The following is a 15,944-nucleotide window of genomic DNA, read 5'->3' on the forward strand; positions in this document are numbered from 1 at the left end:
AATGCAACAGGTTAGCCAACATCTGAAGAGAGAAATGGCCAATGCTTTGGGCAAATACCTGTATCAGGCTGATTGTGATCAAGGGTCCATCCTAGGAAAGATTCTGAAAAGCTTTGCTTTGAGTAGAGCAACAAGCACAAATACAAGGAATTTCACGTAGCATTGGAAAGGAACTGTAATGTTAAGGAGGAACTGTACCATCATTTTCTGTTCCAAGTCACATTTACCCATCAAACCTATCCTTAATAGTCTCCACTGGCTCCTCACCTCAAGGATTTCAAAATCCTTGTGTTTACTCAAATCCGTAAAAGACATTTCTCCACTCTACCACTGCACACTCTCCATCTCTTCCAGTCCCATCTCATATGCTCTGCTGTTCCAATTCTCCAGTCCACTACTGGTGACACACCAATTAGCCATCACAACCATGCACACTGGAATTGTGCTCAACAACTCCTTTGTCTGCACCTTAAGAATCTTGAAAACCTATATCTTTGACTATTTTTATTGTTATCTCCCCCAACTCCTACTGGATGTCTTGATTTTCTCCCCTTCCCATAGAGTCAGAGTTTTACAGCATGGAAGGGGGTCCTTCAGCCCATATTTCCATGCCAGTCATCGAGCCCCTATCTACTCTAATCCCATTTTCCAGTACTTGGCCCGTAGCCTTGTATGCTATGGCATTTCATCTAAAGACTCAAATGTTGTGAGGTTTCCCACCTCTACCATCCTTTCAGACAGAGTTCCAGATACCCCCCCGCCCACTGGCTGAAAAAAATTTTCCTCAAATCCCCTCAACCTCCTGCCCCTTACCTTAAATCTATGCCCCCTGGTTATTGACCCCTCCACTAAGGGGAAAAATTTCTTCCTATCTACGTCCCTCAATTTTGTACACCTCAATCACATCCCCCCTCAGCCTTCTCTGCTCTAAGGAAAACAACCCCAGCCTATCTAGTCTCTCTTCTTAGCTGAAACGCTCCAGCCCAGGCAATATCCTGGTGAGTCTCCTTTGCACCCTCTTCAGTGCAATCACATCCTTCCTATAGTGTGGCGACCAGGACTGCACACAGTACCCTAGACGTGGCCTAACACTTTATACAGCTGTCTTAACTTCCCTGCTCTCGTTTTCAATGCCTTGACTAATAAAGGCAAGTACTCCACATGCCGTCTTAACCACCTTATCTACCTGTCCTGCTGCCTTCAAGGATCTATGTACATGCACACCAAGGTCCCTCTGATCCTCTGTACTTCCTAGGGTGCTATCATTTATCCTGTACTCCCCTGCCTTGTTAGTCCTCCCAAAATACATCACCTCACACTTTTCAGGATCAAATTCTATTTGCCACTGTTCTGCCCAGCTCATCCTGCGCAGCACCTTATTTTAGTATGGTAAAAATAGTATACAAGGGTGCATTCTTGCTAGTTCTTGGAGTTGATGAAAGATGTCAGTACAGCTACTATGTCAGTCAATAGATGAACCATCTTACAATGATGTCAAAAGGCTACAGGATTCCAACATTATCCAGAGTCCAATTTATGAGAATTGCCACAAAACAGTTGTCCTTCTGTACTCTGACTTCAACTTCAATTTACTAATGGTAACAATTCCAATGGTAATTTCTCCTTTGTTTTGATGAACTTTGAAGGATGGAAGAAATGGATTATTCATAATCTTGGAGAACAACTCAAATTCATCCAGCTTTATGCAAGTTTTAAACACTTTGTACATAAATCAGTATTAAGAATGTACTGTTGCTCTTCATCATACTTTTTTGCTGGGGCAGTCTTTTGTAAATTCCATAACTTCACAGTGTGATCTTCTGAGGCAGTTACCAAAACAGGTTCAACTGGATGAAATGCAAGGCCTCTTATTCCATCAAAGTGGCTCCGTAATGTGAATTTAGGATTCCAAGTTTTTCTTAATGCATCCTTATTATTAGTAATCTGTGAAACCGGAAAAACATTTCAGAAAGTAGTTAAAGAGAAACACATACAAGTTCCTAAAACATTGGATTAATTAGGATTTTCACTTTAGTCACAAAATTTTTCAAAATGTAATAGAATCATACAGCACAGAAGGAGAGTATTCAGTCTATCATGCCTGTGCCGGCTTTTTGAAATAGCTATCCAATTAGTTTCAATTCCCTGCTCTTCCATCATAGCCCTGCAACTTTTTTTTCCCTTTTCAAGTTTATCTCCAATTTCCTTTAGACAGTTATTACTGAATCTGCTTTCACCAGCTTTTCAGGCAGAGCACTCCAGATCACTATAACTCGCGGAATAAAAATTCTCATCATTTCCACCATAGTTCTTTTGTCGATTGCCTTGAATCCATGTCCACTGATTACTGATCTTCTTGCCACTGGAAAAAGGTTTCTCCTTACTTACGTTATAAAAATTCCTCCTAAGGTAATTTCTGGTTGTACCAGATAAATGGTCAAATTGCCAGTTTCTGATCATGTTGGTTGAGGGGGTGGGGGGGAAAGAGTTCAGAGTTGTAGATGAACAACAGACTATCTGTTAGATAACCTGTTAGATAACAGGTTATCTAACTGACTACTGCATTTTAGAGTTGCCTTATTGCATTCCTATTGTGTTGTTGTAAACTAGGTAAACAATTTTGTATGAACCAGTCAGCACTAATTCAGAAGCAGTAAACACAGACATTCACTGCACAAAAGTTTTGAGAAAACTTGTTATTAATCTAGGGTCACTAAACAACAACACATACAATGATGCCAGATACCGTTACACAAGCGCTAAAATTAATATATAAACATTCAGGAGTAATAGTAGCATCTTTAAAATTATGTTTGGAAGTGGATTTTATTACAAATCAGAATTCAAGGCAGTAAACTGAAATAAAGAGGAGGAACCTAAATACAGTACAGAGAACACAAAATAGAAGGAAACATACAATACTTGCAATGTAAAAGCAATGGTAGTCTAGTGTTAACATTACTGGACTAGTAATCCAGAGGCCTCAGCTAATGCTCCAGAGACAGGAGTTCAAACCGTACCAAGGTGTGTGTGAGTGGGGAGGGGGCGAGGTACTTAAATTTAATGAATAAATCTGGAATAAAAAGCTAGTGTCAGTAATTATATCATGAAACCACCAGGCTGTCATAAAACCCATCTGGTTCATTAATGTTCTTCCTTCAATGAAAGAAATCCACCATCCTTATCCAGTCTGGCTTACGTGAGACTCCAGACCCACAGCAACTCTGAAATGGATAGATGCATCTGCCTTGCAAGCCAGTCAGTTGTATCTAACCACTACAGTAAAGTCAAACAAGAATGAAATCTGATGACTAGGTATCGACCCATGCACTGGAAATAATATAGGTACACACACACTACCCAGCTGACCCTGCAAAGTAATCCTTGCTAACATCAGGGGACTTCTGCCAAAATTGGGAGAATTAGCAGCAGCCTGACAATCTTTCTCACCAAATCATACCTTACCGCTAATGTTCCAGATTCGTCCATCACCATCTCTGGGGTATGTCCACAAGAGGTGGTGGTGGCGGCACAGTGGTATATAGTCAGGGAGGAGTGGCCCAGGGAGTCCTCAATATTGACTCTGGACTCCATGAAATCTCATAGCATTAGGTCGAGGAAACCTCCTGCTGATTACCACTCTTCACCATCCCTCAACTGATCAATCAGTACTCTGTCATGCTGGACACCATTTGGAAGATACACAGAGTTAGGGTTGCCAACCCTCTAGGGTTGGCATAGAGCCTCCAGAAATTGAAGATTAATCTCCAGGACATTGCTATATGCAATCCTGGAGAATAGTCATCTTAAAAAAGATTTTTTTCTTTGAACATCCCTCCTGACAATGGGTTAAAAAGCCTCCTTCTATGTTATATGGCTCTATAAATTCTATAAGCCTCAAACATTTCAAAATGCTTCACAAAAATTACTTTTGAAGTACAGTCACCACTGTATGTGGGCAAATACAGCAGCCAATGTACACACAGCAAGATCCCACAAACAGTAATTAGATAAATGACAAAGTTTTTTTTCTCTCACTTTTGATCATAGAATGAATGTTTGCTGTATAATTGGAAGAACCACATTCACCAGATTGTGCCACAAAATGTTTACTTTTCACCTGAGCAGGCAGATTGTGCTTCACTTTAATACCCCATCCAAAGGGTAGATTTTCAGTGCTAAAACTTTATAAGTTCTAATATTTTTTTTTAAAAAGTTGTTTCTTATCCTTTTTGTCCTTTCTTTTGTTCCATTATTTTTGTTCTATGTAATTCACCCATTTCCAACCCGCTCCAAATTAGTCTAATTTTCAAACCCCTGTTCAGTGACTGCTGTAAATCCAAAATAACAGGTCAAAAAATTGGGCAAGAATTCAGAGATGCGCATGTATAAACTGGGGCCTACCAGCAAGGGGTCTGCATGTAGCTGAAATATCATTCACAGAGATTACTGGCATAGTTTTACTAAGAATAATTGTTGGTTAGTTGCAGGTAAAGACGGCTCCTGAGTTGGCAGCTCCCTTCCTGCACCCTTATGTAGCTTGGTGTGAAATTCTGTCTGATAATGGTCCTGTGAAGTGCCTTGGGACACTTTACTACACAAAAACACCATATTATATATCTATATAAACAATATATGCACATATACAAATACACACAAGTTATTGTAAAATGCAGAATCTGCTAATTAACTGAAAACCCACATCTTCACTAATTATCCATCAACCAGATCCTTTTCCCTGGCAGCATTTCCCAGTAGCATTCTAGATAAACAGATCTTGTTAGAAACCAAGAACTTGTATCTAAAGCAGCTTACTTTGCCCTCAGGATATCACATAGCATTTCACGTCCAATTAATTACTTTTTGAAGTGCAGCCATTGTAGTTTTGCAGCCAATTTACACACAGCTAGGTCTCAAAAACAGCAAACAAAATAAATGACCAGTTGATTTGTTTTTACTGGTGTTTGAGGAATGGATGTTGGCCAGTCTAGCTGGAAGAGCATCCTGCTGTCCATTGCCTGGAGCAATGGAATATTTAACACCCATAAAATAGGTAGACCTTAGCTGAAATCTTACCCAAAGAATGGCACCCTCAGCAACAGAGAACACTCCCAGTGCTGTAATATGTTCCAAGTTCTGGATTAGGACTTGAACCCAAATCCTTCTGCCTCAAATGAATGTTACCAACTCAGCCAAGACAGCAATTCTGATGTTCATTTATACAGGTTGAGAAGCATCAAATTTTAAATGTGTCTTGCTACAGGGAACGAGGTGCAATGTCAGAGTGTAAGGAATGCATTCTTGTCCATAATTCCCACCATTATGAAGCACTGTTCAAGGAGATGCCGAGCACCTTTTTTGATGCTTCCTTAAAGATGGTGGTCACCCTTGGTCAATATTATATTGGTTGATCACAAAGCTATACACTCAAAAGTTCTTGGCTGCACTAAAATTTTACTAATTACACTTATAAAACAGATTTGTTAAACTGATATAAATTCCAACTTACGTCATAATTTAGAGGATCTGCCTCATTAGCAACTGTGAGGCCCGCCAGCTCTCCAAGACCCAACGCATTCTCTAGTGCTTCATTTGTACCCATGATAAAGGATTTACCTGCTCCCGGGGGAAAGGTCAGTGCCTCAACTAGAAAGAACAGTATTTAAAAAGTGTCAAAAAAAACCCCCAAAAAAATTGAATTCAAATAAATCAAATTTAATTCAAAATAGATGAGAATACCAATATGGTACAGAAGACTTATGACTGTTGTAAATAAAAAGACACCAATTCATGAGTGTATAAGGTTTTCCCAAGATGTCCAGCTTTCCTCTCACCTACCTTCTTCTGTCCTGCCAGCTTCATGCTCAGTCAGTCGTGTGGAAATTGGCCTTGGGGGTGAGTTTACTGAAGATTGCAGTGGAGGGAGCTCATCTACGTCTCTTAAAGTAGCCAACATATCTTGCAACTTTGATCTGTTTGGCCCTGTTAAGGAACAAATATAGAGCTAAAAGTAATATTGGACCTTGTACCCCTCTGTCTTTTATACAAAGAATGATTTATCTGTACATTTCCAAGTTTATCTGCCTGTCTTAAAATACTGGCTCAATGTTATCACAAGGACCTTATCACAAGTAGAATCAATGCAAAAAAGACAGGAAAATGTTTTTATTAATTTTATTTTAACTGAATTTCCAATTATGTCAAATCTTGACCCAGGGACAGCCTCCTTCAGTTTTGCCTTGCAGTTCTACCCCATCTCCAAATAAACAGTCCAATAAATGAAGTAGGAAACGGAGACACAACCTTCAATGAGTTTGACTGCAATCAGTTAATCTCCCTCTATCTCAGTGTGCACACCTGTAGGGTGTTGAAGTATATTACATTTTGCTGGACACCAGTGTCCAACGTATGGAATGTAGACCAAGTTCCTCTCTTGCTAATTGAAGATCACACTGCAATTGTGTATTTCATCCATATACTTGCTCCCTTTTGAAGATATTTAAGGCTAAACATATTGATGTCTATTTGCATAATATGAGCGATACTCCATATTCAAGCATTCCAAGTTGGATTCTGATAATGTATCTAATGTTTTGGCCACAGCTGTACCAGGGTGACCTATTAATTGATACTTACATGGTGCAAACGTTACCTCCTTTGCCAGCCAAGACTGGGTAATTGTTCTCTCATCAACACTAATCTATATTTTATGGAAACTTAGAAATTGAATATAGACAAATTTTTCCGATAAATTTCAGTGTGAATTTACACATACTGACGGAAGTTTTACCATTTGGCAAGCAGAAGGATGGACTTGGTCAACTGCCAAAAATATGACTGACTATCAAATGTGAGCAATTCTGCTTTTTAAGCTGCCCTAGAACAAAACAAATCGACCTCTAGGGTAAGTTTCATGATAAGACTGATTATGAAGGACTACTGATTAAACTATTATGAAGTCAAAGGCATAGTCTCCACTCTGCCCAACACAGCATCTTTCCACCTCTAATTAAAAACCCAAAGTTTGTGTTTTTACATATGTATGTTAGGGTATATTACATTCATATTGCCAAGTGGAAACAGAACAATTTTCTTCTATTAATACAACTAAAACCAGGACTAAAACATCAGATCACAGTAAAAAGATGGAACAGATTCATTCTACCTTTCCTAGACTGCTTATATTGAACTTTTCCATCCATTCTGGCACCCTTTTCAGAGTTGATACCATTATCTGAGGTCTTCTTCACTGAAAGTTTAAGACTGCAACAAGAAGGAACTAAGCACAAATCCAGAGTTTCATCCTCGAGTTGCAGAAATGTCTTTCTATCCCACAGGTAAACCAGATGAGTCAAAGCGCACGTGGGTTTGGGTACCTTAGATCAAGTCATTACTAAGATGAATGCTGTTATCTACAATTTTTACCAGCGTTGATGCTTTTGCTTAAACAGAATTGCTTTAATAATAGTAACATTTTAACAATATATTTCCCAGTCACAATACTGAAACTTATACTCCATAAGAAAAGGTTCCCCTCCCAACCCAGTCATCCATTCCAGCCGATAAAGGAATGACCTCCAGACATGTTAATTATTGATCAAATAACTTTCTATTTTTTTTCCATTTGCTTACCTTTCATCTGTTATGTTGTTTGACTGCCCTTCAATACACAAACCCAAAATCTATGACTTGAAATCATTTCCATTTTATTAAAATAAATAAAATTGCCAAAAAATAAAACAGCAGGCTAACATTGAAAGAAGATGAAAAATAGTTTGGGGTGGCAGCTTTCCAAAAAAAAAAAGTTAAACCAAGATAATGGTGTGAGAGAGGATCAAAGAGTAGCTGAGTGTGAGCAGATGGTTTAAAGGAACAGCAAGAGTATCTGGATACTTCTTTAAAGAAAAAGTGGTAAAAGAGGGTTTATGAACCAAAAGTATACCAGATTTCATACGCACTTACTCTTCACCCCCTTTTTCCCCTTTCGCTCCTTTTTGTACTGCTCCTTGAGTTTGGTTATTAGTCCCTGGTCCACGTCCCAGCTCTCTGGTGTGGGACATACATCTTCCTTGTCTAAACACAGCACAGTGAAACAAATCAGAGATTGCTTTATGGAACAATCCAACTCTTACACCATTAGTAGGGCAGTTCCAACATTTTCACTTAAAAACAGAGCATCATTGCAAACAACTCAATAGCAAAATTTAGTTAAAGTTAGAGCTATACAATTATTCAGTTCCACAGGAACCTTTTCAGGAGGGCTTCATATTTGTTTTAATAATCAAAATAAAATTCACCATAATCAAGAAAAGTTTGTTGTTGTTTTTGTGTACTCTCAATTTAAGATTAAATCATCAAGTATATCAAAACACCAAGCCTCAGCTAACATATCTGTTGGCTATTCCAAGAACAAGGCAGTCAATCCCATGAGTGCAAGATGGGGCTTGTATACTATAGCAAACATGCATGCCTACAAACTCATAAGTCACTTATCAGGTTTCAGACAGTAGCTTCATGACTCAGCTTTTTACAATCAATATACAAAAACACCCATGTAAGCACCTTCAATTCTCTTGCAGGCACCATTGCCATCCGTAACACTGACTGCAATGATGCATGAAGTTTTCTCTACAGTAATACAAGTTTTTGCTAGATGTCAAGTTTACCATGTTAACTGTTTGCATATTACAGGATCAAACAATTATCACATAGTTTTCAAATGGTGTTAAATGAGTGAAAGTCATCAACATGCCTTCTAGTCACAGTCAACATCTTGTAAAAACAGATTTAAATAGAGTCCTGATTTTAAGCTTGGTTCCAATCTCCTTTCCCAGCAACTGAACAAGCAGACACAGGTAATACACGGGTTACACAATTCCAATGAATCCCATGCTGGGCTGATATCAAACGTGGATGTTTGAAGATAATTCATTGATCACTAACTCAGTAAGATAAGCTGATCCCTCCTGTACAAACAAGAATAAGGGCAATTGCAGCGATTGCAGAAGCTATTGAGACATCTGCCTAATCATCGTGGGGAAAGTATTTGCCTGTGTTGCCCTTGTCAGACCACAGATCCTGGCTGAACGCATCTACTCCGAATCCCTGTGTGGTTTCAGAACCTGGATATCTACAATTGACATGATCTTTTCAGTCTGGCAGCTGCAAGAGAAACGCTGTGAACAAAGGAAACCACTATATATTGCCTTTACCATCTCACCAAGACCTTTGACCATGTGAGCAGATGTGGTTTATTTAAGCTGCTGGAGAAAATTGGTTGCCCTCTGGAGCTGCTCAATGTGATCTCCTCTTTCCACAACAACGTGATGAGCAAGGTCAGCTATGACGTGGCAACATCAGAACCTTAGGAGATCCACAGTGGGGTCAAACAGGGTTGTATCCTGGCGCCTACATGCTTTAGCATATTCTTCTCTCTGCTGCTGTTTTGTTCCTTTGGGTCATCTACAGAGCGTACCTACTTACATACCAGAACTGACAGAAAGCTCTTCAGCCTGAGACCCAAGACAAAGGTGCGCCAAGTCCTCATCAGGGATTTTCTTTACACTGATGATGCTTAACTAACATTCCACACTGAAAAACATCTTCAGCGGCAAATGGACAGACTTTCTCAAGCCTGTAGAGTTTGGTTTGAACATCAACACCAGGATGACAAATGTCATGGTCCAGGATGTTGTCATATTGTCAGTGCTGATAGATGGCAGTGTGACACAGGAGGTTGTCGATAGTTTTACATATCTAAGCTCCACAATCAGCAGCAATCTGTCGCTTGATGTTGAAATCAAGGCAACAGCTGCAGCTTTTGTGATCCATATGTCCAAGCTGAGTAAGAGAGGGTGGAGCAACAGCAACCTGATTGAGAATACCAAACTGTGAGTCCACCAAGCCAGCATTCTCAACACATTCCTCTACAGTGGCGACACCTGGACAACATATGCTAGGCAGGAGAAAGGGCTGAACAAGGGCTATCTCAGATGCATCCTCTGCATCTCTTGGCAGGACAAGTTCAGAGGCCCTGGAGTGTGCTAATTCTATCAGCATTACACTCTGCTAAACCAACAAGATCTGCACTGGCTCAGCCATATTCATCAGATGGATGACTGCTGTACATCCAAAGGCATTCTGAATGGTGAATTAGCCATCGGGTCATAATCTCCTGGGAGTCCATACCTCCGCTACAAAGGCATCTGCAAGTGAGTTATGAAGATGGTGGATATTGACATGGCAGATAATGACTTGACAACTGGCAGATCGTCAACTGCCCTGACCTCTGGAGGCTGACTCAGCTGGCTGAAAAGGCAGCCAAAGAAAACAGGGGTCAGCAAATTGTGCACCTTCTCAACCCACTGTCTTCCATGCCAGAGTGCAGGTCCTGATCCTTAACACAGTTGACCATCATGGCACAAGCCACCATTTTACATGGCAGAAGGCATTTACATTAGGAAATATGCCAAGTGTATTCACTACAACAAAAGGGAAACTACAGCTAAAATGATTCAATCACAACTTCTGCCTTGAAAGTAGTGGAGATACTTCAAGGAGTCAGGTAGTGAACCATGTGTCACAGAATATCCAGCCTCTGTGTTGTTCCAATAATCATGTTGCTGATCAGAGTTAAATTTCAAATCAGTAGCAACTGCCCAGGATGTTGATGGAGATTCAGCAAAGAAAATCCCATTGCATTTCATGGGGAGATGTACATACTCTCTCTTGTTGGAAATGGTTATTGCCTGGCACTTATGTGACACAAGTGTTGCTTGCTACTTGTCAGCCAATGTTGGATGCCGTCTTGGATCTTGCTGTATGCATTAAAACAACGTTAATGCTTTTCAAGCTCCAACTTATCAGAAGAATAATAAAATAATACAATTGTTTGAAAATTTTGCACATAGATGGTAAGCTCAGCTATGGGAAATCTTCAAACAGGAGGTGCATGGAGTACAAAGTAAATGCATTCCTCTGAGGCAAAAAACAAGGTGCAACTAAGCATAGAATTACGTGGATCAATAGAGAAATTAAAACGAAACTAAAACTTAAAAGGAGGCATGTGATAAAGTTCAGGCTGACAGTGCTAAAGATAATCATTAGGATTAAATAAAAGTGGAGCACCAAGGTGAAAAGGGAGATGAGAGGGGCTAAAAAGAACATGCAGATGATAACAGGAAATAGTAAGGGCTCTTATAACCACACAAAAGTAAACAATTCAAAGGACAGTAGAACTCCTATGGGATGAAGATGGGAGTCTGAGGATGAATATGTGGTAGAAATATTTGAAAAATCTTTTGCACACTGATGGGTGGAAGCGAGAACATAAACGTATCAGAGCAAATATGGAATAATTGGTGATGCTCACTGTAGATAAGGAATGGGTTGAGATGCAGACAATTGGCTGTTCTAAAGGAAAATGAGACAAATATTTGAACCAGATGAAGGTGCAGGGTTAAGGTGAAAGAGTGTTTGAATTGTTCTAGTAAAGTGCCAACACAGACATAGTACGCCATAAAATTCTATAGCTATGCAATTTTCAAAATGTTAAGGAAATTCTATCTGTAATGATAAGCATAAAACTGCAGCCACCTTCTCCTGGCACGACCATTATAGTTTCTCCCCTTGGCCCTCACACTCACCCCATGCGCCACACCACAGCCCTGGTTTCCCATGCAGCCTTTTCAACAAATATTTTCAAATCAACTAATTATACCCAAATATTCTGCAGCGATCTTCAAACTAGCTACACATTATGCCATATTCATCAATTTTCTTCAGTTATTCTGACTGCATTCTGCCAAAAATCATGCATGGCCTTAATTTAACCTATGTTAAAAATACAAAGACAGCAGCACATAAATCTCCAACAACTCCAGCATTCTGTAAGTACCATTGTCCAGAAGTACAACTGATTCTTTTGAATTAAAACTGGCTTTAAAAACAGGTTATTGGCAAAACAAAACAATTCCAAATTTATCAGCACAATAAATCAATCTGCTTCCTCACAAAGCAGACACACACACCCCTACACCACACATCCTGATACCACACACGACCCAACAACCACAAACGACACAGTCGCAACCACCTGCCCACAACACACACACAGTCAAGCGGACAAACTCCGCCCCCGAAGTGCACGCTTCCCCCCTCACCCAACACATGCCACCCCGCCACCATCCCAGGCGCACAGACACATGCACACCCCCCAATGCGCACAGGCGAGCACGCACCCTCCTAATGCGCACAGACAAGTATGGCCCCCCACCGACGCATGCAACAGACGAGCACACACCACCCGTGCATACAGAGGCGTGCATGCCCCCCCCCCCCCCCCCCCCCCCCATCCCACCATGCACATCGCAGACACAGACACCACCACACATCCTACATTGCATTGCATGGAAATTCTTTTTAACTATGGGCTAAGATGATTTTCTCTCGATATCAATTAGGAAACCTAAAATTATCCCAAGCAGCAGGATCATCAGACAACCTTTGCTCATACCAAATAATAAATACACTGCACATGAAAAACAGAATTTGCGCCTTTTTCCCCCAGAATGGCTAAGTAGTGGCCAACACCCTAGTATTTTTTATATAAAAGTGAGCAACACATCCCCCAATTCGCCTTGAGTTCACAGTAACTTGTGATCTGCTACATCAAGGAGATGAGCTGACAATTTGTTACAAAGATTGTCATAAATATGCTTATTTCTAGTTTATGCAGATACACATTAATGAATATTTAAGTTTACTTTAGAAAATACCCCTTACATGCGCAACAATTTTTGATAGTAAACAAAATTTTAATGGCAAGTGAAAAAGATCATGTCTGAGGTAACAAGATATCGTGAAATTTTACCCCATTCTGTTCCATCGCCCGCACTTCTCGACTCCCCTGCTCCTTCATCTTCTGAAGTTCCTAAGAAATCAAACTCTCTCAGCGCTTCCTCAGTGTCCATATCTTCCGTCAGATCAGATAACACTCCTTTGTTAACAAACTATTTAAAAGATGACAATTTGTGCAATTAACAATAATGGTCATTACACTGCATTATATAAACAACAACCAAGATTAACCAAGCAAACGGTTCCACGCATTATAAGTTTCAACAACCCCTATAAAATCTACACAGTGGAAACAGTTAACAAAAATCACCATTGTCAGAAATATCTTTCATCATTACATCAAAGTTTACACTAGCCTTCATGTGTTTTGCAGTAGCCATTATGTTCATTCATTTTTATCATGCATAAGTATACTTTCATAATAGAGGCACGCTCAAGGATTATATTCTTAAATTATGTGGATTTACAGCACAGTACAGTGTACAACTGTGTAGTACATAGGTATTACAATTAAATATAGTGTTTCAGCATTATAATGATATTGCCATTTCATGTGGCATGGTGAGTGTAATGTTAAGTGACTCATTAACATAACTAGGGCTCCTCTAACATTTTGATGGCTGCTGTTATGCTTTAACATTCACTGCAATTCTAAATACAAACCACCAGGCAGTACTGCACCAAAATGTTTGCTGCACAACAGCCGACATTTTGTTAAAGGTGAGTAAACAAAAGTTTATACTTTAGTTTGTCACCAGTCCTTCTCCCCCTCTCCTCCTCACTTCCAACCCTCCTCTCTTCCTCCAGTACCTCCTCCCTCCCACCCTGCTTGACCTGAATACAATTGGTCTCAACTTCTTTAATGCAAAGTCATAGGATATTGACATCGAAAATAAAATTCCCATAAAAAATCTACAGAAAAACCCAGAAATATTGTACAGTACATATTATACTCTATCAGCATCAGGTTCTCACTTAGCAATCAAACATTAAAGAAGTCCATATTGTTTCTATTTTCTCAGTACTTATTTTTCAATATGAACCTCATGCTGATAAGGACCCCTAATTCACAAGGTGAAATGCCATCAGTTTATTGCAAGAAAAGATGTAGGCTCTAAGCTCTCTACCATTGTCTTGGTTGTTAGGAACTCGATCACAAGGTAGAACTCTTTACTGTGACCCTTCCTTATAACAGCATCCACTGATAGTGTCTTTCTGCTATTACTGCTGATCAACTGTCACTTCTGCCTCAAAGTGCTCTGCAGTGAGCATGTCAAATATTTCCCAAAGACAACAGGTGTAAGAGTTGCTGGTTTCTTTAGTTCCACACTGCCTGTCAGCTGCTTTGTGATACCTTCACTTTGCTTCAGCATTAGCAAAATAGCAATGTACAACAGGAAACAACAAAATCCACTGCAAATTTGGAGGTCCAATAGTAACTCTAGACTGGCATATTAGACTACCATGTAGCACTTGAGGAGATAGGTCTAATATTTGCCCGCAAAATTTCTGGTGATGTCCCTGTAATAAGACAATATCTCAATGGTTATGTTGAATGGTACAGAAGGGACAGCAGGCCAGAATTCTCCTGATAGGAAGAAGCACAACTGCCTAGTAGCAGGAGATTTAGCATCATTCTACAGGCCTCATGCTATTTGGACATTTCACTGAAGCCTCATATAGGTCACAGGTCATCCATGCATAATGATTAACAGAGCTGCCAGGCAGAATGGAAACAGCATTTTCAAACCAAACAACAATGGATCTAACTTGGTCACTACCTTCCATTTTGCCACACTATTCCTTGACCATACTGTACAGAAGCATGGGTCTTGACAACACACACAGAGAAGCTAGTCATTTTGACATTTGTCCCACAACCTCTCCCACGAGTTATTTATGACATGGTGCCTTGTTTTACCACATATCTCTTTTCTAGTGTGACACCACTTCCATTTTCTGATCCGTTTATTAGAGCTTTAACAGAGCTTTCCACAGCAGAGCAACAGATTTAGCCTCTAGTAGAAAGCCTCTAACTGGCAAACTTTGAGTCTGTACCTAAGAAAACATACACTACTGAACCTTGCTCACATTATACAGGATATGCCTAAATAGGTTATGTTATTGAGCGTCAAAAGAAAAGGGTAATGACAAACTGTTTTACAAACTCACTTATTTCCTCTGCATTATTTCTATCTTCTTCATTTGCCATCAATCATCCCTCAAAAAACAACTCTTGATGCCTTGTTCTTGAAAACTACTACCCCATCTCCCTTCCTTTTCCTAATTCCTTCAACTTGTTGCCTCCTCCCAAATCTGTGCCCAACTTTCTAGAAAATCCATTTGAACCCCTGCAATCAGATTTCTGTCCCTGCCTCAGTGCAAAAACAGTTCTAACCAGTCACAAATGGTGCTCTCCATAGCGGTGCATTACTCCGCTGCATCTTCCTTGCAGTTATTGGCATGGCCAATCAGGCCATCCTCCTCCAACGTCTTTTCTTTTGCTCATCTCTGCAGGGCTGATTTCACTGAATCATCAGAGTATCTGCATCAGTGGTTTTATTTCCTGCCCTGTTACCTCTAAAGTCCTCAAAGTTCTGTGTTTATCCCCCTCTTCACCCTCAGTTGCAATTTCTTCCAGTTGTACAATAGGGCAACTAAAACCATCGTTTGCAGGCCAGCCACAAATTAGGCACTGGTTCCAAATCCCTCCCTGTCCAATGTCTCAGGTTTAGATCTCAGTCCACAGAACCATAGAAAGTCCTATTCTACCTCAAGCTGAGCTTCAGATCCCACATCATTTCATCACAAAAACCACAAGAATTCTTTCTCAGTATCATCTGCCTCCATCTGTACTTCAGCCCATCTGTTGCTAGAATGCTCAAACTTTTATCACCTCCAGGTTCAGCTATTCCAAAGTTTTGCTGATCCAATTCCCATCCTCCCAAAGGTCCTTTCCTGTAACCTATCCTACACCAAGACTTTACCACTTTGACAAATGACAGTGAGTCCCAACTTTAAATCAGTCATCGTAATGTTCATAGCTTCACCCTCTCCATTTCTGAACTTTATCAGTCTGCGCCCCA

General features: G+C 40.1%; 1 protein-coding gene across 2 annotated transcripts in view; it reads right to left on the bottom strand.

Moving 5' to 3' along the window:
- The window catches only part of strn (striatin, calmodulin binding protein), a 118,812-nt gene that overhangs the window by 21,937 nt on the left and 80,931 nt on the right, over positions 1-15,944 (bottom strand). The window contains exons 7-11 of one of the 2 annotated variants that reach the window (XM_041187723.1): positions 12,872-13,010; positions 7,963-8,073; positions 5,839-5,982; positions 5,510-5,646; positions 1,769-1,944 (exon numbers count right to left, since the gene is read on the bottom strand). In XM_041187723.1, the coding sequence (XP_041043657.1) occupies positions 1,769-1,944; positions 5,510-5,646; positions 5,839-5,982; positions 7,963-8,073; positions 12,872-13,010 (707 nt within the window). The remainder of the gene's footprint in view (positions 1-1,768; positions 1,945-5,509; positions 5,647-5,838; positions 5,983-7,962; positions 8,074-12,871; positions 13,011-15,944) is intronic. The other variant, XM_041187725.1, reaches the window with a different exon arrangement.

This window comes from Carcharodon carcharias, chromosome 5, assembly GCF_017639515.1.
Source record: "Carcharodon carcharias isolate sCarCar2 chromosome 5, sCarCar2.pri, whole genome shotgun sequence".
NCBI lineage: Eukaryota > Metazoa > Chordata > Chondrichthyes > Lamniformes > Lamnidae > Carcharodon > Carcharodon carcharias.